General features: G+C 44.1%; 1 protein-coding gene across 4 annotated transcripts in view; it reads left to right on the forward strand.

The window, feature by feature from the left end:
• CAPN6 (calpain 6) overlaps nucleotides 1–18,215 on the forward strand; it is a 73,940-nt gene extending 55,725 nt beyond the window's left edge. For all 4 annotated transcript variants that reach the window (XM_052813826.1, XM_052813824.1, XM_052813823.1 and 1 more), the window contains exons 10-14: nucleotides 1,808–1,930; nucleotides 3,625–3,827; nucleotides 4,497–4,618; nucleotides 11,838–11,974; nucleotides 13,532–18,215. In XM_052813826.1, coding sequence (XP_052669786.1) covers nucleotides 1,808–1,930; nucleotides 3,625–3,827; nucleotides 4,497–4,618; nucleotides 11,838–11,974; nucleotides 13,532–13,714 — 768 coding nt within the window. In that variant the 3' untranslated portion in view covers nucleotides 13,715–18,215. The remainder of the gene's footprint in view (nucleotides 1–1,807; nucleotides 1,931–3,624; nucleotides 3,828–4,496; nucleotides 4,619–11,837; nucleotides 11,975–13,531) is intronic.
• The last annotated feature ends 3,983 nt before the right edge of the window (nucleotides 18,216–22,198 follow it).

Here is a 22,198-nt window from a genome sequence, read left to right on the forward strand (position 1 = left end):
AAGAGAGCTTTCTTGCACTCTCACAGTTCCCCTTCCACACCTCCATTTGCCCTGGAACACTCTAGGCTATCTGACAAGGTAACACTGCATATGGTTCAACAGGGACCAGAATGAAAATGTGCCTTACTAGGTGTTGCTGCATATTTATATCTCACTTTTTAGGGTCTCTCTGCAGAGGCTCTTTACAACCACTAGGACTCTCTTCAGGATCCCATGCTGCCACAATGTTGATATAGCACACAAATAACAGTACAAAGCATTGAAATTGTACCAAAACCAGCCAGCCTAGAATAGCAAGCAGTAGTTCTGTAGGAGGCCAATCTGGACCGTAAATACTGTGAACAACTAATTAAGCCTAGAGGCTTGGGAAGGTATTGATTTTCTTTCCAATACTGTTGTGCTTCAGCAAACTCTGCTAGAGGTTGGTGTTTCCTCCATGTGGGTGTGACACTGCTTGAGACAGCGACGGTCAGGGATGAGAAATGGGATGGTGCCTTATTCTGCAGAGCTCTAACTGCAGAGGGATGTGAAGTCATTACAGGGGATCGTTCCACAACAGTAACCAAGGCAATCTCAGCATCTACCTCAGAGCAAATCTCAATGAGGATTTACTTTTTAGCAGCTCTTGAAGAAGGGAGGGGGGAATCGAACCACTGATGATATTGCTCTCCATGCTGTCAGAGAATTTTGGCTTAAATCAGAACACGTGGTGCACATAGAACCCAGCTGTGCACCACTGCAGTTTTATGCTTTTATGTGTTTGCTTCACATTTAAAGGTCTTTGAGGATGGAAGAATACAGCATCTGTCTAAACTTGGCATAAATAGTGTCCTGTTCCCCTCTACTGGTTCTGAGAACTCAGATTTGCCCTCTGTATGCACGAAAGAAGCAAAATTTCAAGGAGTCTCAAATAGTGAACAAATTGGAGTGTTTAATTCTTTGTCGTATAAAGAAACACCTATCTGACCTGTTTTGTCTACTGAAAGGGTACATACTTATTTGTGAACTGGTCTGGTAGTGTTACTTAATAATGTAAGTAATTCAAGTCTGATTTATTGAGGTGGGAACTGCTGCTTAAACTTGAAGTAATTTTCTTTGATTGGTCTTAAACCCAAGTTGATTCAAGTTTACTTTAAACAGTTTGGATAAAAGATTTGCATGTTAAAGATGCAGGAGTCCTTCTTAGCCCTTTTTACTGGATATCCCTAAGACTTTCAGGAAAACTGAGAAAGCCCAAAATTAGCATTCCTGTCATTCTTATATTAAATAGAAATTGTAGGTGCAGAATGAAGTTGTGGGTTTTGGTTTTTTTTAACTAAGATTTGGAAAATTCCTTCATTTGCAGGCCCTATATAAAGATGTTTGAAATTTACAGGCCCTGTTTAGATACTCAAGTTAAAAGAATAATCCAAAATTATCAAAGACGTCATCTGGAGTCTGTTGGTTTAATTTTTTTGTCTCCCTCCTGATTTATATGTATAAATAAAACTTAATCTTTTGTCTTTTGCTTTCAGAGGAGATGTTCTCTTCTGCTGCCTCAACAGTTATTTTGTAATACTGTCCCACACTGTCCTTTATGTGAATTACCTGTTTCAGTGTCTCTGATACTTCTGGTTTAAAGATCCTTATTATTAGCATTAATTTGCAGCTGTGAATTGCTGGGAATGTCTGTTATATGGAGAACTCCTCCCACCCCCAAATGTATTTTCACTTGCCTCCTTTGTATGCATGTATTTCCTTGGTGATGGCATTATCTTCAGTATCCTAAGGTATTACTAACAGCTTACCCTCATCTCTCTTCTACTAGTACGTCTTTGATGTTAAGAAGACTGAGGACAAAGTGTTGGTCTCATTGCAACAGGAAGATCGCCGCAAATACAAAAAAGAAGGGAAAGGAGACAGCATCCCAATTGGCTTTGAAATATTCAAGGTAGGCAGTCATTTGCACTCCTGGTTCAGAGTATGTTCAGCAGTCCTGCTTCATCCTGGCAATGAGATCTCTTGCAGATAGAGGCATGATTATAATGGTGGGGTCTGGCTTTCCTCTCAACATGAGCTTTGTATGTGTACTGCACTCAGTCACCAGAGCTGACATTAGACAGACTATTTGAACTAAATTGAATTTAGTTCAATTCAGACTCTGTTTGAACTAAAGGAACATAAGTCATTTTTCTCTATTGCAAAAGAATTTTAAGTGCTTTTCCTACCCCAAGCTTTGAAGAGAAAGACAAAAAAATATTAATGCTTGAAACATAGAGGGTTTTTTACTCCTCCTCACTGGAGTCTCCTGCCTCCATTTCATCAGCAAATACAGCCAAGTGAATGAGTTTGAAAAGTCTGCTGGTTTTCTTTTGCCACTTAGGAAAAAGAGTGAAGAGTGTTTTCAAAAGCTGGACTAGTGAGTAGGAAATGAGCATATGTGAAAAGGAACCAAAGGGATGACAAACAGTAATTTAATTGCACTTCCAGGGCAAATTGAGTAAAATTAAAACATATGAACTGAAAGGAGGAGGAAAGCAAGAGAAACAGCTATGCATCTGCTTTTTCACTGAGGATCAGGATTATCTTATCATCTGTTGCTATAGCTAGTGGGACTACACTGAGTCTATGGCCCTACCCTAAAAACCAGACAGTTTTTAACAGTCAGAGCTGCTGACATCTGCATCACACCTATTCATTTGACCTGCTAACCACATACATTGAAAAGTGTCATTACATCAAGTAGCATGATTTACCTTGCCTTGTTCATGCCTATATATCTAATTTGGAAAGGCTTGGAAAATAAAATCACACCTTCAGAGAAGTATCAGTGCTCTGTCTTTATTTCTGTTCAATAATTTTTCTGTTTCAGAAGTGTTCTAACCCACCAGGCTCATTATCATGACTAAAGGCCTTTGGAAGACCATGGCCTAAATTATCTGAATACAAAAGAGAACTACCAGATAAGAATGTAGGGCTGTCTTTGCCCCCAGGAGCTGCTTAAGAAATAGGTTTATATTTTAACTATGCTGTGGCAAATATCAGTTCCCTGAAGAGGATGTTAATAGTTAAGCACGGCTTCAAGGCTTAGAACAAAACGTAAATGGTTATTCTGTGGCTTTTACATTCAGGAAAGGGCAATGAAAATATAGCTGTGTGCATCTGGATTGAGAGCCTGCTATGTAAGAATGGAATGCTCTCTACATGCTAGAGAAGGGAGGCAGATGAATCGGCCTCATCTAAGACAGCAGCGTAGCTCAGTGGGTGGAGTCCTTGGAGTGTGCATGCATCTCTGAAAGTATTAAAAACTCTGCAGTAGCATTATGTGTCTGTTAGCGGATGCATGTCTTTGCCAGTCCCAAACTTTCACCACCACTTAGGGGTATACATGTATATGCTGATGCAGTGAAGTGCAGAACAGCACTGCTTGGAAGCCTGTGTGGGCTAGTACTTGGAGCACTGCGTTGCCTGTCAGGACTCTCTCTGCCACAGCTTCAGTGGGTGAAAAACCATTTGCCAAACCATTTGCCTTTATTGCAGGGTCTTTTCTGCCCCTGAAAGGCTGTGTGATGTGCAGGGAAAATCCTGCCTGTTAGCTCTGATATCCATCCTTGCATTAATCCCTATACTGCTCTGTGGCTGTAGGTGGAGGATAACAGAAGCTATCGACTACACAAGCTCACTGTGCAGGAGAGAGTGGCCACATCTCTGTACATCAACACACGCACTGTGTTCTTGAAGAGGATCCTTAAGCAAGGCCGCTACATCCTTATCCCAACTACATATCATCCTGGCATCATTACAAAGTTTATCCTGAGACTCTTCACAGATGTACCATCAAAACTCAGGTAGGTTGCACTCACAGCTACATGAGATCTTCCCTTGCCCACATTGGCTGCACCTCCTTGGAAATGGTTGCCTGGTTGCCCTCAAATATCCCTGACTTACTAGCTCATATTGCTCCAGAACTAGGCCCTTGAGATGGTGAGGGTCTCCTCCAAGAATCTCCAGAAGGTTTACTGGCATTTGTGCATGGTCAGGACATTTTTACTTAGGAACCTAGCGGACAATTCAGTTTGGGTCTTTTGACCTTTTTGTTTGGCTTTTGTAGTTGCCTCCAGTTCTAGGTCAGAACACGGAGCACTGGTGCTTGCAGTTACAGTTGATACTGTTAATTTCTTTGACCATCTCCTTTGAAACCAGTGGTTGTCTGTGAGGGCAAAACTAGTGTTTTGTGAAATCAGGCCCGCTGAATTTTTTTCTTGCTTTGATACTATTTTCCATTATTTAAAATTTTTTTTTTCTGCCACTTCTGCTGCCATGTGAAGGATGACACACATTTGGTTTGCTTTGCTCTGTTTTTATTTCTTAAGTCTGTCATTTCTGTACCACAAACTTCCAAAATGGTAGATGAGGAAAGAGTACAAATCTCATGTTCTGAAAATGCCAGATTTCCACAACTATTGATTGTTTGCTTGACATTTGTTGCTTCAATAGATTTTCCTATGATTTTTCAGGGAGCTGAAGGCAGATAAACCTAAAATGACATGTTGGAGTCTTCTTTGTGGCTATCCACGCAGAGTCACCCAAATCAAAATTCACTCTGCAGAGGGTTTACAGAAGCAAGACAGATCAGGCGGTAAGTGTAAAGCAAGCCTGGAAGAGTGGAAGGGGCTTCTTCAGTCCTCTAATGATGATCTGAGTTGATATGTAAGCAGTCAAAAATTACCCAAACAAACTGAAGATGTATGGGATTTTTTTCAGCACATTGTAGAATCTGCTCAAAAGGAGAGATCAGGTGAATAAGATGATGCAAAACATCAAAAGTTATGTGTCACCTACGCTGGTCCAGATGGGCAGTAGTAGTCAGACCTTCCTGAGAGGCTTTTTGTGGGGATTATTAAGAAATTCACCTTTCAGGGTTATGTGTTTTCTAAATGGAAAATATCCAGGGAGACAGCTGAATCGCACAATCTCATGTAGTGTATTACACTTAACTCAGCAATGTCATTCATGGCCTTCAGAGCACTTTGTTCTTCATTACCACAAGCTTAATACCACTTCAGGGAGGAAATTATGGTTTTCAAACAACCATCTTCAGCTGGGTAAACTATGACAGGGAAAGGTTAAATGACTTGTAGAGGACTGTGTATCTACATGTCAAAGGAAGTGTCCTGAAGGACACTAAAATGTCTTTCTGGCACACAATGTTGACAGTTAATTAGGAGACTTGTCCAGTTGTCATTTACTTCCTCATTTTCTACTCCTACTCTCTGTCTGCCGGCCTTAATTTTCCATGACCAGTGCAATAGAAAAAGGTAGACACATCCAGCACTGAGTGGTTGGTAGGGAGAAAGCGAAGGAGCAGAGATACTATGGTGAATGTGGAACTGGAAACTAAAGAGGTTCCTGAAACATCTGTGTTTGCTCCAGATAACTCTTCAGCTCTCTTCACTTTAAGATGTGGAGCTAAGTTGCATTAACTTCTTGTGGTAGAGAAGGCATTAGACTTAGACCTGTAGTACAGTTCATCTTCAGTCTCACAAAGCAGTTGTAAAATTTCTCCCACCAGCTGGCTACAATTTGATTCCAGTCCCCTTTTCATAGTTATTCCTGGCACGCACTGTGTGGTGACTGAATGTACTTCTCACTGTGAAAGCCACTTTCTGTTAAGTCTGGTTGTCTCTTCAGGGGACAGGAACGTTGGAGGGAAGAGATACAGAAAATTGATTCAGTTCATTTTTCTTGGTACTTTTCTTGAAAAACTGGAGCCACAAACACCTCCATCAAACAAGCAGTATGGCTCCATGTTCTCAGCAAGGCAGGATGGATGGGTGAGACCGAAGGGGCTGTATGTGACAAGAATAGTAGAGCAGTGCATTGAAAAGAGGCAGCATGTTCTTGTTCTTGCCCTGTGAAGGACATTTTCAGTTTTAAGGGTGGGTTTGTTTTTTTTTGCTTTTAAAATTCCTTAAACACTTTTCTCTAACATTCCCTGCCATAAAGCAATAAAAGCCAATTCTCCACCCTTAGCATTTCACAATCCTTAGCACAATTACAGTCTTGACAAGATCATTAAAAACAATTGCCTGCAGCTGCCAAAGACCAGGCTTAAGCTCAGAGAGCGTTGTGGGATTTGCTGCATTGTGGGATTTGCTGCATTGTGGGATTTGCTGCATTGTGACACAGACCCTCAAGAATATACAAATAGGACTTACAACCAATGTGTAATACGTATTCTAGCTACAGCATAGCCCAAATACCTTTAGGACCCTGTACTACCACATATGGTCAGGTTGAGTTGAAGCATCTTCTTTCGCTTTGATTTCAGCATCCAGTGTTGGGCTGATGATTACCCTAACAAAACTGAAAAGGTAACCTATTGTGGGAAGAACTGTCTATAGGAAATGGACTCATGGATTTCCTGTTTAAACCTAAGCAAAACTTCTGCTTGATTACTTTATCTGCTGAAAAAATGCATAATTGGGTCAAGTGATACTATTTGTGAATTAGTAATTGAATTCATCAAGTGGCTGAAAAAAAATCAGTATCGATCATTGTCAATTTTTTTCTGAAGTGTTCCCATTTCCCTGTGTGAAACAACGTGCCATTTTTTAATTCATCAAAAACATAAGGGGATTTGAACACAAAACCTAAATGAATCTTATTGTTTGACCTTGAATAAGATTTCACCAAAAAAGTTTAAATATTTTCCTTTTGTATCAACACAAAGCTTTCAGTAAAAGACTTTGTCTCTTTTCAGCCTGTAGTTCCAAATCTCATCCTTTCAGGGGGCACTGAAGGAGAGCTGAGTTACTTCACTTCAGTAGCTTCCCCATTATCTTGAATTCTGCTGTGAAATCCCCATTTGAATCTTTCTTTATTAGCCTTTTTTCCTATAAGTATCTCCAGCTCACAGAGCATGTTCATAGATTGTCTTGCAGAATGCCATATCTTATATCAGCTTCAGACAAATGAAGTAGGGAGAGTGTGTAAATAAAAAAAACCCTATGAAGCCAAATGTGCACTGCTGATGTTTGTGCTACAAAATAAAATCAAGCTGTGCAATGACCAGGATAACACCCATAACTGGCACTCTGCTTTCTATGGGCACCTTGCTGGGAAATTTTGCAAAGCTCCCGATTGATACTAGAGTCCATTTTTGGTAACATAAAAAAGCTGGGTATGGCACATGTTTCTCACATTTGGAGGGGGTTTTGGTAGATTAAAAGAGTGGATATAGAAATTCCTTGAAGCACACTGTCTGGCTGGGTTGTAAATTTACACTAGAAAGTAACATGTCCAGGGACATTAAATATCTCATATTCTAAGATTGCTTCCTAATACTGCTGCAAAAGAATGCAACTCCTTGTCATCTCTCGTCTCTTCTCTGGCTTCTCTGGATCCACGTCTGGACACTCTCCCATGCTTATCTCAAGGAGAAATAGCAGCCAGGCATTTGAAAAAGACCAGCTTTCTCAGAAGTGAGTTTAGACCTCAAAGTCACATGGGCAGTTACCAAAATACCGGCCTTACCTGCTGTTCCTGGAACATTTCCTGATGTGAACTAGATTTAAAAGTCAACGGCAGCCTCCTGTCTAATCAATACTGTGAGATGAGGGAAGAGGCCACACAGCAATTGCCATTGGGAGCGAGTAGTAGAGGTTTCCTTTCAGGTTAGGCACAGTCAATATGTTTATTCAAGTAGAAAATAGGTAGATTAAGTGGTTGTGCTTGCCTGCTGCTAAGAGGACCTCACACAAAGGTTACTCGTTTTCTGGTGCAAAGGTTGTTGGTAACTTGTTTCCATGTGAGCTGCTGTGTCTGATTAGCCCCACTGCATTTCACAAGGGTTTCCTGACTTGCCTTCACCTTCTGATCTACAGCATCTCGGCTCTCAAGCTGCTTCTGTTCTGATGCTCGCTATCTGTCATCTGTCAGCTGTATTCTGCCTTGTCCAACCACCTGCCCGGTTTGTCACTATCATCCCTTAGCATAGAGAGAAGACAAAACTTGATGATGAAGGAGGAGGTTATGATTCATTCTGAAGCTTCTGAGAACTGAGACATGGCATTACATCTCTGTGACAGACTGTCCTGAAAACATCAGGATGTCTCTATACCCTGACACTGGGGTATGCAGTCGCAGAAAGTAAAAGCAGCCTGAACAGAGATACTTTTTTTGGATATAACTAGGATAGAGGGATTTTAGACTTGAATGCACTGATCTTCATATAAGCCCATCACTGTCATCTGAGAGTTGTGCTTAGCACAAATTTCTGAGCAACTACTTAAACAAAACTGGAAGAGAATGAAGATTGCATAGCGAGTGCACACCCGGCCTGGTTCACGAGCTGCTTGTCATCAGAACCCTGCTCCCTGCCAGAGGAAGGTTGTTTAATCTCTACTTTAAATGTTTATTGGAAAGCTCCTCCTTGCTGCTGTCTTTGATCCATTGTCCTGTCTGGAAAAAATAATGAATGGTTTGCTGTTGTCAATAGTGGATGAATCTAGCAGCCCAGACTTAATTCTGAATGCATATAGGCTGCTTCTCTTGGAAGTACCTCTCTCCGAGTTAGCTTGTTCTGAAGTTGATCCAACTATCTGTGAGCCAAGCACAGTGGCAGGTTTGCAAAAAGATGAAGCAACACTGTGTGCTTGGAGATTTTCTGTCTCTCGTTCCCAAGTCTGCTTTAAAAATTGCTCTCGCTACTCTCTGTCACACTCTTTTCCCAAGAGCTTATCTCTGAGAAAAAAAATCATCTTTTGTATTTTTAAGTCTTCCCACTGAAATTTCATGTTGAATTTGCATGTTTAATTGCCTTTCATCACTTCTTTTCTAAACTACGTATTGTGATCCCTGGTATGTGACATACGCGGTAAGTAGAGTATCTGGTACCTATAATGGCAGTTGCCCTGGGAGCAGTCTGAGAAACAGAAGGAAGGAGAAGGCAAAAAGCAGCTGGTAAATGTCCTGTCAAAGCACGAGAAGGGAAGCAGAGAGAAAAAGGAGTAGAGGTGGGGGGAAGATTTACTGATGCCAGTGGAAAGACTCTCTTTTGTTCTCTGTATTGCAGAAGCTAAGAGGTATCACGTGAGCAAAGCCTCAGCTGCAAAAGACAAAACAACCTGTTGTAATTCCCAAGGCAGTGCTTGTGTCTCAGCACTGTGTCTGCTCTGTTTGGCCCATGCCTTTTTCCAGTGACTGAGTTTGTCATAGCTCTCCATATTACCACTAAGAGTGGTCTAGCTGGACAAGAGAGGGAATGTCTCTGAGAACTTTTTCTCAAGAACATTTTCTAGAAAGCCTTTTGTTTTGGTACAGTGCTGAAGGGTGTGGATGTTAGATCCTCAGTCCAATTCTCAAAAAAAAAAAGTTAGCCTTAGACTACTGTGCATAGATTTCTTTAAGCCTTAGAAATGTCATTACTGTTCAAGTGTTTCTGGCTTTTATAGATTTCAACTTTTTCCTTTGCGCTGTTCTTTCATACAGCTTCCCAGTACAACAGCATGGCCATAGGACTGAGAAGAAACAGCTGTTTATACATAGTATGGTGTTCAAAGCATAGCTTGAGTCATGTGTGTGCCTGAGAACTGAACCCAGTCCTCCTTCCACTGCCAGAGCAGTTGCCAGAGTAGCAGCTCCAGTTATTTTCATTCCCAGCTCATGGTGAATACTAGGATGTTGCTCTTCCACATTAGTAGCCCTTTCTGCATTGCCTTTGTACTGTAAATAAACCAGGCCCAGAGCTGCCAAGAACTGGGCCAACTATAGGTGAGAACATCCCTTGTCTCATCCCGCATGTGCAGCTCTCCCATTTCTTTCTTTTGTTCTGGAATTGGAAGCAGTCCTCCTAATATAACTGACCGTTCAGCAATGTCATCGTGAGGTCATGCTGTGCAGGTACCTTTCACGTTCCTCTTCTACCTCCCTCTCCTTTTCTAGCTCTTTCTGAGAATGTGAATCTGTTTCCAATGTTAGCTTTCCCTTTCCTTTCACTTAGCAAGTCCCTTCATTAACACCTCCCTCATCCACCAGATATGCCTGTTACCTCTTTAAGCTCTGTGTCCTTTCACCACCTCTTCTTATGCCCTCTCTCTCTTAATTACTGTTAATGATCAGATGTTGCTTTGCTTTGTGGCCAAAGTAGTTGACACCATTTCATGCAAGACCCCATTTTATTCAGATCCATTTTCCAAATCTCTTTGCAAATGGGGAAGCTTTTCTGTCACTGATTACACAGCGTGGTATGGCCCCATGCCCCAGAGCTGAACCACACATTCTGTGACACAGAAAATAATTGCCTATCAGAAAAGCCAATACATTGCTACCTGCTATAGAAAGTGTGAGATGTTGTCAGGGTAACGGGCCTATTGCACGTCTGGCCAGGTGTAATCATAGTGCAGCATATGGAAAAATCTGTTACTTTCTCATAAGTGGAAGCAGCTCCTTCTGTTTTGGATGTAGCTGTTATGTGGTTTGTTTGCGTGAGATGTTGGTATCCATTCCTGCAAATGAGTGATGTGTTTGAGGAGAATCATCCTGGGCATGAATTGTTAAAAAACGAAAGCTGCCTTAAAATTGTGCTGCCTTATGGCTGTCATTCCAGTGGTGGCATTTTCAAGTAGGTGGTGATGATATGTGTGTAAGAAATGATCACGAGTCTGACTTACACTTACGCACATTCAGTGGGTTTATTTAAAATCCATATCTAAAAAGTAGCAAGGTGTGGAAAAACAGATATGCTGTCATTAACAATAGGAATGGACAGAAATAGTTGCGTTGAAATACAAAAAAAATGGTAGTGCCTGTGTTTAATTAAAAGTTAATTTTAAAGTGGAATGCTCCATTCTATTTGAGGATAAAGACAGGTGTTTCCAAATTGGTTCTTGCTCCCTATTGGAATGGAAAGAAAATACCAGCATTTATAACAAAGTAAAAATGTTCAGTGTAAAAACAACAAAGCATTTCTAGAATGTTGAATAATCTCAGTGGGTTACGTATGATTAAAGTGTAATTTAAAACATTAACCAGGACCTATAATAGAAACAAACATGTGATAACATAAACTTTAAAATTACATTGATCCAAATGATAGAACTGAAAACGTTGTCTCAGGTTCATGAGAATGAAATGAGAAACTGGGGAGGATTTGCTTTGACAGTTTCCCACAGAAAACTTTGTTGAAACCAGTGCATTCCTACAGAATGTTTTTGCATTTTGACAATATTTTACTTTCTGGAACAGAAACTGCTGCTTGAAAACTACCTCCTAACACTAATACCCATATCAAAATACAGTAGACAGCACTTTCAAGCCAGGCGGTCTAAAGGTGGGCACTGAGATGTGCATTCAGTCATCTAAAAGCAGTTCTGTGCGATTCCTGTCCTTGCCCTCCATAGGAATTGTGGACAACGAACAGTTTTTACCTTCCATTTTGGCCCAGGCACCCAGAACTACATACCAGATTGCATATGCACATATGCATTTTGGCTCTCATGTCTAGAGCAGTGTCAGGGAGCTTAAAGTGTCACTTTGAAGTCTTTCTGTTAGATGAGCCAGGAGGATGCAGAGCAAGGGAATGTGGAAAGATCGCAATCCCAGTCTAGGACTGAGCTGGTTTCACAGCAAATCGTGCTTGGTTTCCAGCTCTTAGCATCCAGTTAGAAGAATGAGGTATTTCACCTCTGCTGGTGATGGGCAGCTAGCAGTGGATGTGACGTGCCCTGGTGCCCTGTTCCTACGCTCAGTAGCACTGGCCCTGCCAGGCACAGGAGGGGATTGCTTCTGCTGGGTTTCTGGGCAGGTCTCAGCTGCTGTTCTGTGTCCTAAGAGTTGTGCTGCTGATTGTGTTTTAGGAGCAGATCCCTATGTGCTTATCAAGTGTGAGAACCAAAACATGCGCTCCCCTGTGCAACACGATACAACCAGTGCCATCTTCGACACACAAGTGATTTTCTACAGAAAGAACATCGACAGTCCTATCATTGTCCAGGTGAGATAAGCCGTGCAGGGTGGGCTGCTAAGGGCAGGTAGGGGAGCACAACAGCATCACTGCGCTTGACGTGTGCTAACTCTTCATTCGTACGACTGATACCCAGGACAGAAGTATGAGAACCTCTGCTCCCCTTACTGGGCTATGCCTGGATCTATTCAGCTGCTCTGCTGATTCTCTAGTCTAGGTCTTTTCCATAAAACAGCAACTGATGACACTTAGGGATCAGAAGGCATATTTCATTCCAAGGCTTTGAAGGAATTTACAGAATTACCTTTTTGCCTCATTTGGTACCTGACAAAACAGAGACAAAGAAAAGCCAAGTGTTGTCCAGTGTCAGTGTTTGAAATAAAACCAAAGCTAAGGCTACTGTTAAGAAGCTTTTTACCTTGAATTCTAGTCCTGTGGCAACTAGACCACACTGTTTACCTCCGCACTAGCTGGAGAAACAGAGCTTGATATTTAGATGAGGCAGTCCAGGAAAACTTTGGGAGAGTGGAACAGCATTTCAGTTTGATACACACAGTTGTTTAGTGTTAGACAAATACTAAGGACTATGTCTTCTTCTTCAGTGTAGGGAGATCTTACAAGCGAATCTGTGAATCAATTCACTGTGGCACATAAGTGCCAGAAATTGAAATGGCTTTATAGCACTGTGTTCCAAGAAGAGACACATTTCTGATTTTCCAGTGCCTAATGCAGTACTGGTGTGTAGTACTCCTGTGCCACAGTACTCCTCTGAACTAATAGGTATATTCTACAAATACTATAAATAGAAGGAGGATGATAGCAGTGTTATCCCCCAAACCACAGACTGTAGTTATTGACTAGAGAGAACTGATACAACAGCTGATGGAACGTGGTCTGTGTTCTTGGCATGTGCAGGATTGCCTAATCCTTAGTAAAGATTTGATTTACGCACGGGACCTCACCCCATCTCTCTACAGTATGCAGCTCAAACACTTTGACTTTTCCAGGATGACTGAAAGTTAGATAGTAATGAACTTCACAGACCAAACAAAGACTGGCATGTGAGACTAGGAGCAAAACCCACTATTAACACCATTTCAGTTGCTGCTTGCTATATGCCCAGCCCTGTCCTGAGTAATGACAAAGGACATGTCCGAGGACTCCAAAACCACTGCTGTCCCTTGCTCTAGCAGTGTGGACCTGGCTCTAACACAGAGGAAGAGCACTGAAGACACCGCAAAGGTGAGCACCAGCCGGCAGAGTAGCACAGACAGGCTGATTGCATGTAGGTTTTTACTGCTGATGAGCTCAAACAGGTAATGTTTATTCCTCTTCTAGGCAGGCTGTGACCTAGAAAGCAAAAAGCTGCATTTAGCTCTTTATTTGCATAGTGTATGTAAATGAGCATGCAAATCCAGAATCTCCCACATGCTCTCTAGACAATTAGCTAAATTTAGATGTACGCCCCCTCCTCACTGCTTTTTCAAGGGGTTAATGGGGGTGACCCTGCTCCAGCACAACCCTTTCAGGTGGACTGTGAGAGAAGCACTACTTCAGCTGGGCTTATTTCAGTTCCCTTGTCTCTAGGTCTGGAACAGCAACGTCTTGTGTGACCAGTTCCTCGGACAGGCGGTGCTGGCAGCTTCACCCAGTGACCCCAGAGAACAGCAGACTCTGCAGCTCCGAGGGAGAGGCAGCCGAGAAGCAGCCGAGGTGCCAGGTCACATCACCGTCAAGGTTTTTTCCAGCGATGACCTCGTGGAGCTATGAATACCAAAGCCCCGCAGAGCCAGACAGAGCTGTCACCTCGCAGCAGGGGGGCTTGTCTGTGCTTTCTGTGTGAACGACTTGGGAGCAAACGTTGCACATAATCATAATCGCTTTAAAAAGAAAAACCCCTCTAACTCTCCACATTATCATGGATAATGGGGAGAGAGGCTTTTAAAGAGGGAAAAATACATATTTTTACATATATATGTTCATGATACAGCAAATACAGTAGAAGAGGGGCCAAACTAAACGTTAGCAGATAAGCTCATTAAGATGTGACCGTCTTCCCCAGCAGCATCTTTCAGGAGCTCTCGGCACATAAGCTGGAAGCACATGTGACTGTTCTCAGCACATCATCATCTGTTCTCAGCGGTGGGACTGGATGCAGGCAGGAATGGCTGCATCTCCATGGTCACATACCAGCAGGTTGGTGGGGTAGCAAGCACAAGGTGGAGTCGCATGGCTCAGTCCTTGTTCACTGCCAGGCTGTATTTGGGAGGGGGATTTTTTTTAAGCTTTGATTGGAATTTTTTTCCCCATATAGGCCTATAAAATTCTTGATGAATTTCATTATTATTGCTACAGATCAGATGTTTCTGTTCCTTGGCAAAAATGTCATTACTTAAGGAGTTCAGTCATAGGTCATAGCCTTAAGACCAGGCATGCCAGGGCAACATTAAAATAGAAGGTCAGGTCTTGCAGTGCCTATTTGAACACCACAGCAAATAAGATCTTTGCCCGCATAAAGGCTCTCCGACTGACTGACTTATTCTTCTGTTCTCCACCTCAAGCTGATGACTCACAAATTGATATCTCTGGCCAAGAGAAGGGCACCTCACAATTTAGCTGTGGTTTTGCTCAGAGGACAAATTAAGTAATGGGAGCCTCCTTGCTAAGGAGGCTTTGTTTAATCCACATGATGCTAAAAATGGAATAACACTCCTTTTGCTTCATTAGATGTGATGGGTAGCACCATGAAAGAGGACAAAATTAGCTCGTGACAAGGATGGGTCTGTAAAACAAAGATGCTGTGCCCTCGCAGGTATCAGGTTTCACTCTCAAAATTTTGCATCGGTTTATTGCTGACAGAGCTGATGTTTCTGATGAAGTTTAAGTTGAGTATAATGGAGGACAGGTATCGTTTCACGTTTCCTTCAAAGCAGGGTTCTGGTACAAACTTTCTTTTAACTTTTGCATATAGCCTGATGGCAGGGTTTTCTCACAGCAGACATTTCTGTGTTGTCAAGCTGTGCAGTGATTCTGGCAGTGTAAGAGGCTCACTGCGTTAGACCTCTTGGAAATGGATTTTATATGGTTGCAAATTCTGGTCTTGAAAGTGAATCTAAAGGATGACTATTCTGCCTTTTGTACAGCCAGGAAATTTGGATTTCTGTGTATCTCGTAACCACTTCAGCCATTTTGTGCAATTTTTATAATTTATAAAATGGCCTTCAGTAGAGTTAATGTTTTCACAAAAGGTTTTGAAGTCTCCTCAGGACTCCAAAAGGATCATTGCTGTGGTAGAAAATGCTTTCTCTGACATGTTGGGGATGGAACGTAACACTATGAATGATATTATACTGCCATCAGCTTAGCTGCATGTACCAAGTACCTAAATCCAGCTCTCTTTTTAAATAGCTTGGGCTCAAGCCATTTTGCACGCAGAGCATTTGTCAGATGTGAACTACATGCGGTTGACAGCCCCACAGGCAAGTGCAACTCTTCTCTGTAAACTCATAGCTTCAGAGTTGCTTACTCTCAGATATGTTTGTAAAACGCAATTTTTTTTAAAAAGCATGAACTTTCTTGTGCAGACCAGAGCTCAGGCAAGCCACACAGGGAACTGCAACTCAGTCTGGGCTGTCCTAGCCCTGCACTGAGACCCGTTTGCTTTGCTTTTCCTCACACAGTATTTTATGCCATGGTAGCTGCTTCTCAGCAGCGTGGCACGAGGGGTGACTGCAGCCCATTGGCACACCTTCACTATATGGGTGGAGAGCACTGTGCTGGTGTTCCAGCATGGTTAAAGCCGCGCATTGCAATTTGTAGGGCAGCAAGGCGTGCAGGAGAGCACACTGAGGCAGAGCAGAACAGGTCATGTCGTATAACCCCCCTTTCAGATAGACTTTTCTCCAGGGGCTGTTCCATATGAGATGGGTGCAGTAAGGAGGGGCTGGCTTGGCCAGCTGATTGATTTGGGTCAGTGTTTAGCCTGAAGAAGGTTCCTCTCAGAGACGGCACCCAGCACGGTCGGGCTGCTTTCCCTTCTGCAAACTGACGCAGCTGGCAGGAGACCGGAGGCTTATGCCTCCCTGCCCCAGTATTTGCCTGATCCGAGAGCTCGCCCGAGCTCATCGAGAGCACAAAGCCATCTCGTCTCCTAGCTGGAGCATAGTGTCCCTTGGCTGTTTCCTTTGAGCCCTGCAGCCCTGGCCTCCAGCTCCCAGCACCACCACCCCGCTTCAGCATCTGTGTAAGGGTCATCCCCAGCGTCAGCAGGGCAGAGGGAATTTGACCAGCAATTCTTTGTTGTGTACAGCCTGACAAGGAGGGAAGTCAGGGTGGAATGGGTAAAGGTGATGATTTTTAGGCCTTGACAATTATGTCAGCTCAAGCCATTCCCACGGTTTGTCCCTGTGGTGTGAGGACAGGGGGCCCTCGAACACCAGTGCTGGCCAGGCTGGAAATGGAGGTCTGTTGCTCTCTCAGCATTGCCCTGAGGGTATTGCAGTCCAGTGCTGGTAGCTGTGGGAGGCTCAGGCATGCTGACACCAAGCAGAATGCCTGTACCTCTGCATTTATTAATGTTTGGAAGTAGTTGGAGCAGGCAGGATTTGCCCATCGGGAGGAGTTGATCCAACTGGGGAACACGATGGACTGTGCTGACTTACAGAGGCTTCTGGCTTTTCCTCCCACTGACACATGTGGAAGGTGAGAGCAATCCCAGGTGAAGCCAAGGCAAGAGCAGGTTGAAAGGGGCTTGCCCTGCTGCCTGCTCCCTGCAAGAGAGCCCAGGCTGGGCAGGAGACAGTGCCCACTGCTCTGCGGGCTCTTTCTCCTGTTGTACATCTTGCCATGCACTGAAAGCAAAGCCAGCTCCATGGGTTTTTGACTTACAGGGGAGGTAGATGTGATATGTTTGAGATAAGAGGATTGCCTTTTCAGACCGGCATAGGAATTTAAGATCAAATCTTACCAGAGCAGGGCAGTATTTTTTAACAATTAATGATAACTTGTGGGAAAACAAAGGGTTTTTCTGGGGGGGACACTGCATTTATGTACGCACTTGGGCCACCTTTAGCAGAGAGTTTTGGCCCCCCAAAATTAAAACAGAGGGAAATAGACGGAAAATGTTTCATTTCAACCTTTCTTACTTTTCAATATGAAGTGACCTAAATAAAAGGTTAACAAAAATAAATAAATGTGTTCAGTAATTTCTGAAATGAAATGTTTGGTTTCAGCTAAAAGAAATGGTTCTGGAATGACCTCGAATTACATTTTTCAGCTTGCTCATAAAGAAAAATGTATATCTATCTCAGCTGTTCACTGAACAGTTCTCCCCCCCCGCCTCCCTTTTACTCCACAGCTGCTCCCTACTTTCCCCCAATGTGTTCCCAGCTCATCGCGGTCTCCATCGTACTGTAGCCTTCCTTGCTGTCCCTCACCCTGAGGAAGACCAAGCCCCAGGTCTGGGGACTCGTCCTGTCCCTGGCTGCACAACAGCAGTCTCTCAGGAGTCCCACTGGATTTTATGGTGTAATTCAGACCCGCTCTTCACCCCTCGGCCCCGGGCAGAGTGCTATTTATTCGAGTGAAGCCCAGTTTTTGTCTGTCCTCACTGCTGCGTTCCATCCCCTTTCCCTCCTCCCTCCACCAGGATGAGCTCTTGTGAATCCCCGTGACTCTCCCCCCATTAGGCTTAGACTGACTCTTATTTGTCTCCTCCGGCACACCAGACCAGTCACCTCTGTGGGGAATAACGGTCTGACTTTTTGCTGAGCACAGCGCACAGCAGTGCTGTCGGGGCTATAAGAAGAGCTCCACCGCACCCATGTTTTTGCTGTTTGTCTCAACTAAATCCTCACTGTTTGGAATTCTCACTCTAGGATGGCTGCAGGGTAGATCGACAGCCTGACTCCTGCAGCATCCTGCAGAGGATGGTCCCAGATGTTAACGGTGAGCAGCCAGAGCTGTAGCTTCCAGCCAGCATTTGTGAGTATTGTGTTACATCGTCTCCTGCAACTTCTGGGGAAAACAACTGACTCTGTTGGTACTGCTAGGTCAGCGCTGCTCGTATCGGCTATGAGTTATGAAGGCTGAAGGTCTCTTCTACTCCAAAGGCGTCAGCACCAAGCCTGGCACGGCCCGGCGGGTGCTGTGCTAGGAGCCACAGCACCTACCTTTGCATTCCCCCTCCTGCCTGTCGCAGGACCCCCACGCTCGTGCGGGCTCGGACGTGGGGAACGCTGTGCTGGGAAAAAGGCCCAGCGGCCGCCTTGGGCCTTCAGCCGGCGCGAGCCGCTCCCACGGGAGCGCGACCGCTGCGGACGAGCAGGGGCCAGATCCCTTCTCCCCGTGACGGGAGGCCTTCGGAGCCCCTGCGCTCACGGGGGGCGGCGGGCGGCCCCCCCGAACCCCGACCGGCGCGCGAGGCCTCGGCGGCAGCGCGCCGAACCCCAGCCTCGTGCTCAGGACAGGCCCCTGCGGAGCTCATCCTGCGCCGCCCGGCCGCTCGTTAACTGCTGCCCCTTCACGCCTTCCAGCGCCGGGCTACTAAACGCCGGCCTCGCCTCGCTTCAGGCTCGCTGCGCCGACGGCCGCCAGCCCCCCGCCGCCGCCGCCGCCGCCGCCGCGCCGAGGGGCGGACGGGCCGCACCGCCGCCGCCCGCTGCCGTGAGCGCCCGCCGCCGCTGGGGGGCGCCCGCGCGCCGCCGCCAGGCCGCCGCCGCCGGCCCTCGCGCCAGGCGGGGCGGGCGCCATTTTCCCCGGGTGGGTCGAGCGGGGCGGCGCGGCGGGACGGGGCAGCGGCCGGTGTGGAGGCTGTGAGGGGGTCCGTGGTACGTACGTGGCGGGAGAGGGGCTGTGCCGTTATGGGGGGGCTCGGGGAGAGGGGAGGCCTCCCTGCAACGGCGTGACGCTCTTCTCCTCCCCCCCCGTCCGTGTGTTCTCTATGTGTGTGTATAAAACAGACACAGACACACAGAGATCTGTCTTTAGTGATCTCTGACTTTTCTCCTGCGACATTTCCACATATGTAAATACATATAGTATAGATAGAGTGTGATAGATTTATAGAAGGGTCTCTGTGTATGTAAAATACATAAAACTAGGCAGTATACAGATGGCTACAGAGAGAGAACATGGTATTTAAGGGTCTGTGTGTGTGCACGCATACATACACGTGTATATATATTCCATAATACATAGAATCATAGCATACCAGGTTGGAAGAGACCTCAAGGATCACCTGGTCCAACCTTTCTTGGCAAAAGCACGGTCTAGACAAGATGGCCCAGCACCCTCTCCAGCCGAATCTTGTAGGTGTCCAATGTTGGGGAATCCACTTCTCTGGGGAGATTATTCCAGTGGCTGATTGTTCTCATTGTGAAAAATGGCCCTTGGTGTCCAGCTGGAATCTCCCCAGGAATAACTTATACCCATTACCCCTCGCCTGTTCCATGTGACTCCTTGTAAGGAGGAAGTCTCCATCTTCTTTGTAGCCCCCCCTTAAAATACTGGCACATGGTGATAAGGTCTCCCCCAAGCCTTCTTTTCTCAAGGCTGAACAAACCCAGTTCTCTCCGCCTTTCCTCATACGGCAAGATTCCCAGTCCTTTGATCATCTTTGTGGCCCTTCTCTGGACCCTCTCCAGCCTGTCCACATCTTTTTTGTATAGCAGGGACCAAAACCGAACACAGCATTCCAGCTGTGGCCTGACAAGCGCTAAGTAGAGTGGGATAATGACTTCTTTATCTCTGCTGCTGATGCCCCTGATGCAACCCAGCATCCTGTTGACTTTCTTTGCCGCAGCAGCAGCACACTGTTCACTCACATGGAGCTTGTTGTCCACCAGGACCCCCAGGTCTCTTTCCACAGAGCTGCTCCCCAGCCGGGTAGATCCCAGCCTGTGCTGCACTCCTGGATTATGTTTTCCCAGGTGCAAGACCTTACACTTGTCCTTGTTGAAAACTTCGTAAGATTCTTGTTAGCCCACTCTTCCAGCCTATCCAGGTCTTCCTGCAGGGTGGCTCTCCCTGCCAAAAAGTGTCCACATCCCCACTCAGTTTGGTATAATTGGCAAACTTCATCAGGGTCCACGTGATCCCATCATCCAGATTACCTATGAGGGTATTAAACAGCATTGGGCCCAATATCGATCCGTGGGGGGACCCCACTTGTGACAGGTTGCCAGTTTGAAAAGGGGTTATTTACCACCACCCTCTGGGTGCAGCCTGGCAGCCAGTTCCCCACCCACCGCACAGATCACTTATCCAGACTGTAACACATCAGTTTCTCTAGGAGAAGCTGTGGGAAACTGTATCAAAAGCCTTGGAGAAATCCAGGTAGGCAAGGTCGACTTCAACCAAGCAGGTTACTTTGTTGTAGAAGGCGATCAGGTTTGTCAAGCACGATTTGCCCTTGGTGAATCCATGCTGGCTTTTCCCAGTCACGTGCTTCATTTGACTTGTGATAGCCCCCAGGAGGATTCATTCCGTAACTGTCCCAGGGACTGAAGTTAAGACTGATGGCCCTGTAATTTCCTGGATCCTCCTTTAAGCCCTTCTTGTGTGGGGGATTGAAATCAGCCTTCTTCCAGTCTTCTGGGACATCCCCCTGGCTCTACAGCTTCTCAAGGATTATGGAGAGCGGCCTCACAATGATGTCAGCCAGCTCTCTTAACAGCCTTGGGTGGATAATGTCAGGGCGACAATATAGCTGATGTGTGTATGTTATACAGCTATATAAGGGTCTTGTTATATAAGGTTCTATCTCTTGTATATGTTTTTGTATATACATATATATAACATGCACAGTTAGTGAGAGATAAAGTATTATACAGTTCATAAGTTGCTCGCATGCTCCTTCCTATAGATAAAAAAATATATAACATGTATGTACACACACAGCTATATCTACATATATATATAGATATATAAAAATATACGGATGGATAGAGATTGTTTTGTAAGGGTCTTTGCATATATACATAGAAAACAGAGTTGTTATGTATTTGTATGAGGGGGCTGTCTATCTGTGTATATCTATCTATATAAATATTTTCATATGCATATCTAAACCTATCTATGTATGTATAAAATAGAGCGTTACAGTTACAGAAGGGTGTTTCACCCCCTCCTCCCCATATATATAGGGGATGAGTATATATAAAAATACTTCTAGATATTAAGAGAGAATAGAGAGAATTATATGAAGTGTTCTGTGTGCGCGTGTGTGCATGCACATGCATACGCACATATATAAAATATACGTAGTATATAATTTATAGATGCCATACATTATACTATACACAATGTAATGTAAAATATATATATAGTGTGTATCATTTATAGAAGGGCCTCTGTGTGTGTATATATATATATAAAAAAATATACACTATATATTACATAGATGGCTAAGAAGGGAGCATTATATAAGGGGCTATGGCTTGAGTTATATGGGGTGCATGTACATATACACACACACACATCAAATATATAAACTATGTAATCAGTAATATATGTAGCTGGGAGAGTATGTGTATGTTAGCTAGTTATATGTCTCTGTCTTTAGTGGGCATGTGTGTTCATATACACATGATAATGTCTATGGCTAGTGAGAGATAGAGTGGTCCATGGTTGTAAGGGTCTTTCTCTCTCATACAACACCCCCCCCATATAATATGTACACACATAGATAGATAGAGACCTGGCTTTAACTATAGAGTACTTTCACTCTGGCTACCTGCTTATGTTAAGAGAGTGTGTGCTTATGCGTGTGTGCTTACACACACTACACCCCCCCCCCCCCCCGCTTGATGGCTATATACAGCATAGATATATACATGTATGTCTATAGCACTATAACACACTAGCTATAAATATAATAATTATGTAGTATATTGTGTGTATATGTACTTTATACATTTGCATATACCCTCCATATAATGCTCCCTCACTCTCTTTAGCAATCTCTATATGCTATATACATATTTTATAACTGTATTTTTATATGTGCAATATGTAGCATGTTATGTAGTTATATAGGTGCCTTTTTGTTTATACATATAATATGTAAAAATATGTTGATGGAGAGAGAATTATATAGATATATAAGGGTCTCTGTATATATAGATATTCTTTATATAAAAATATACTATATATACACAGAGAGTTATAACTATATAACACAGTCTGTCTATATACTATATTGTATATTTCATTAATCTGTAGGTAGGTGCATATATTAATAGATCTATGTATAGC

The sequence above is a fragment of the Harpia harpyja genome, chromosome 18, assembly GCF_026419915.1.
Source record: "Harpia harpyja isolate bHarHar1 chromosome 18, bHarHar1 primary haplotype, whole genome shotgun sequence".
Lineage (NCBI taxonomy): Eukaryota > Metazoa > Chordata > Aves > Accipitriformes > Accipitridae > Harpia > Harpia harpyja.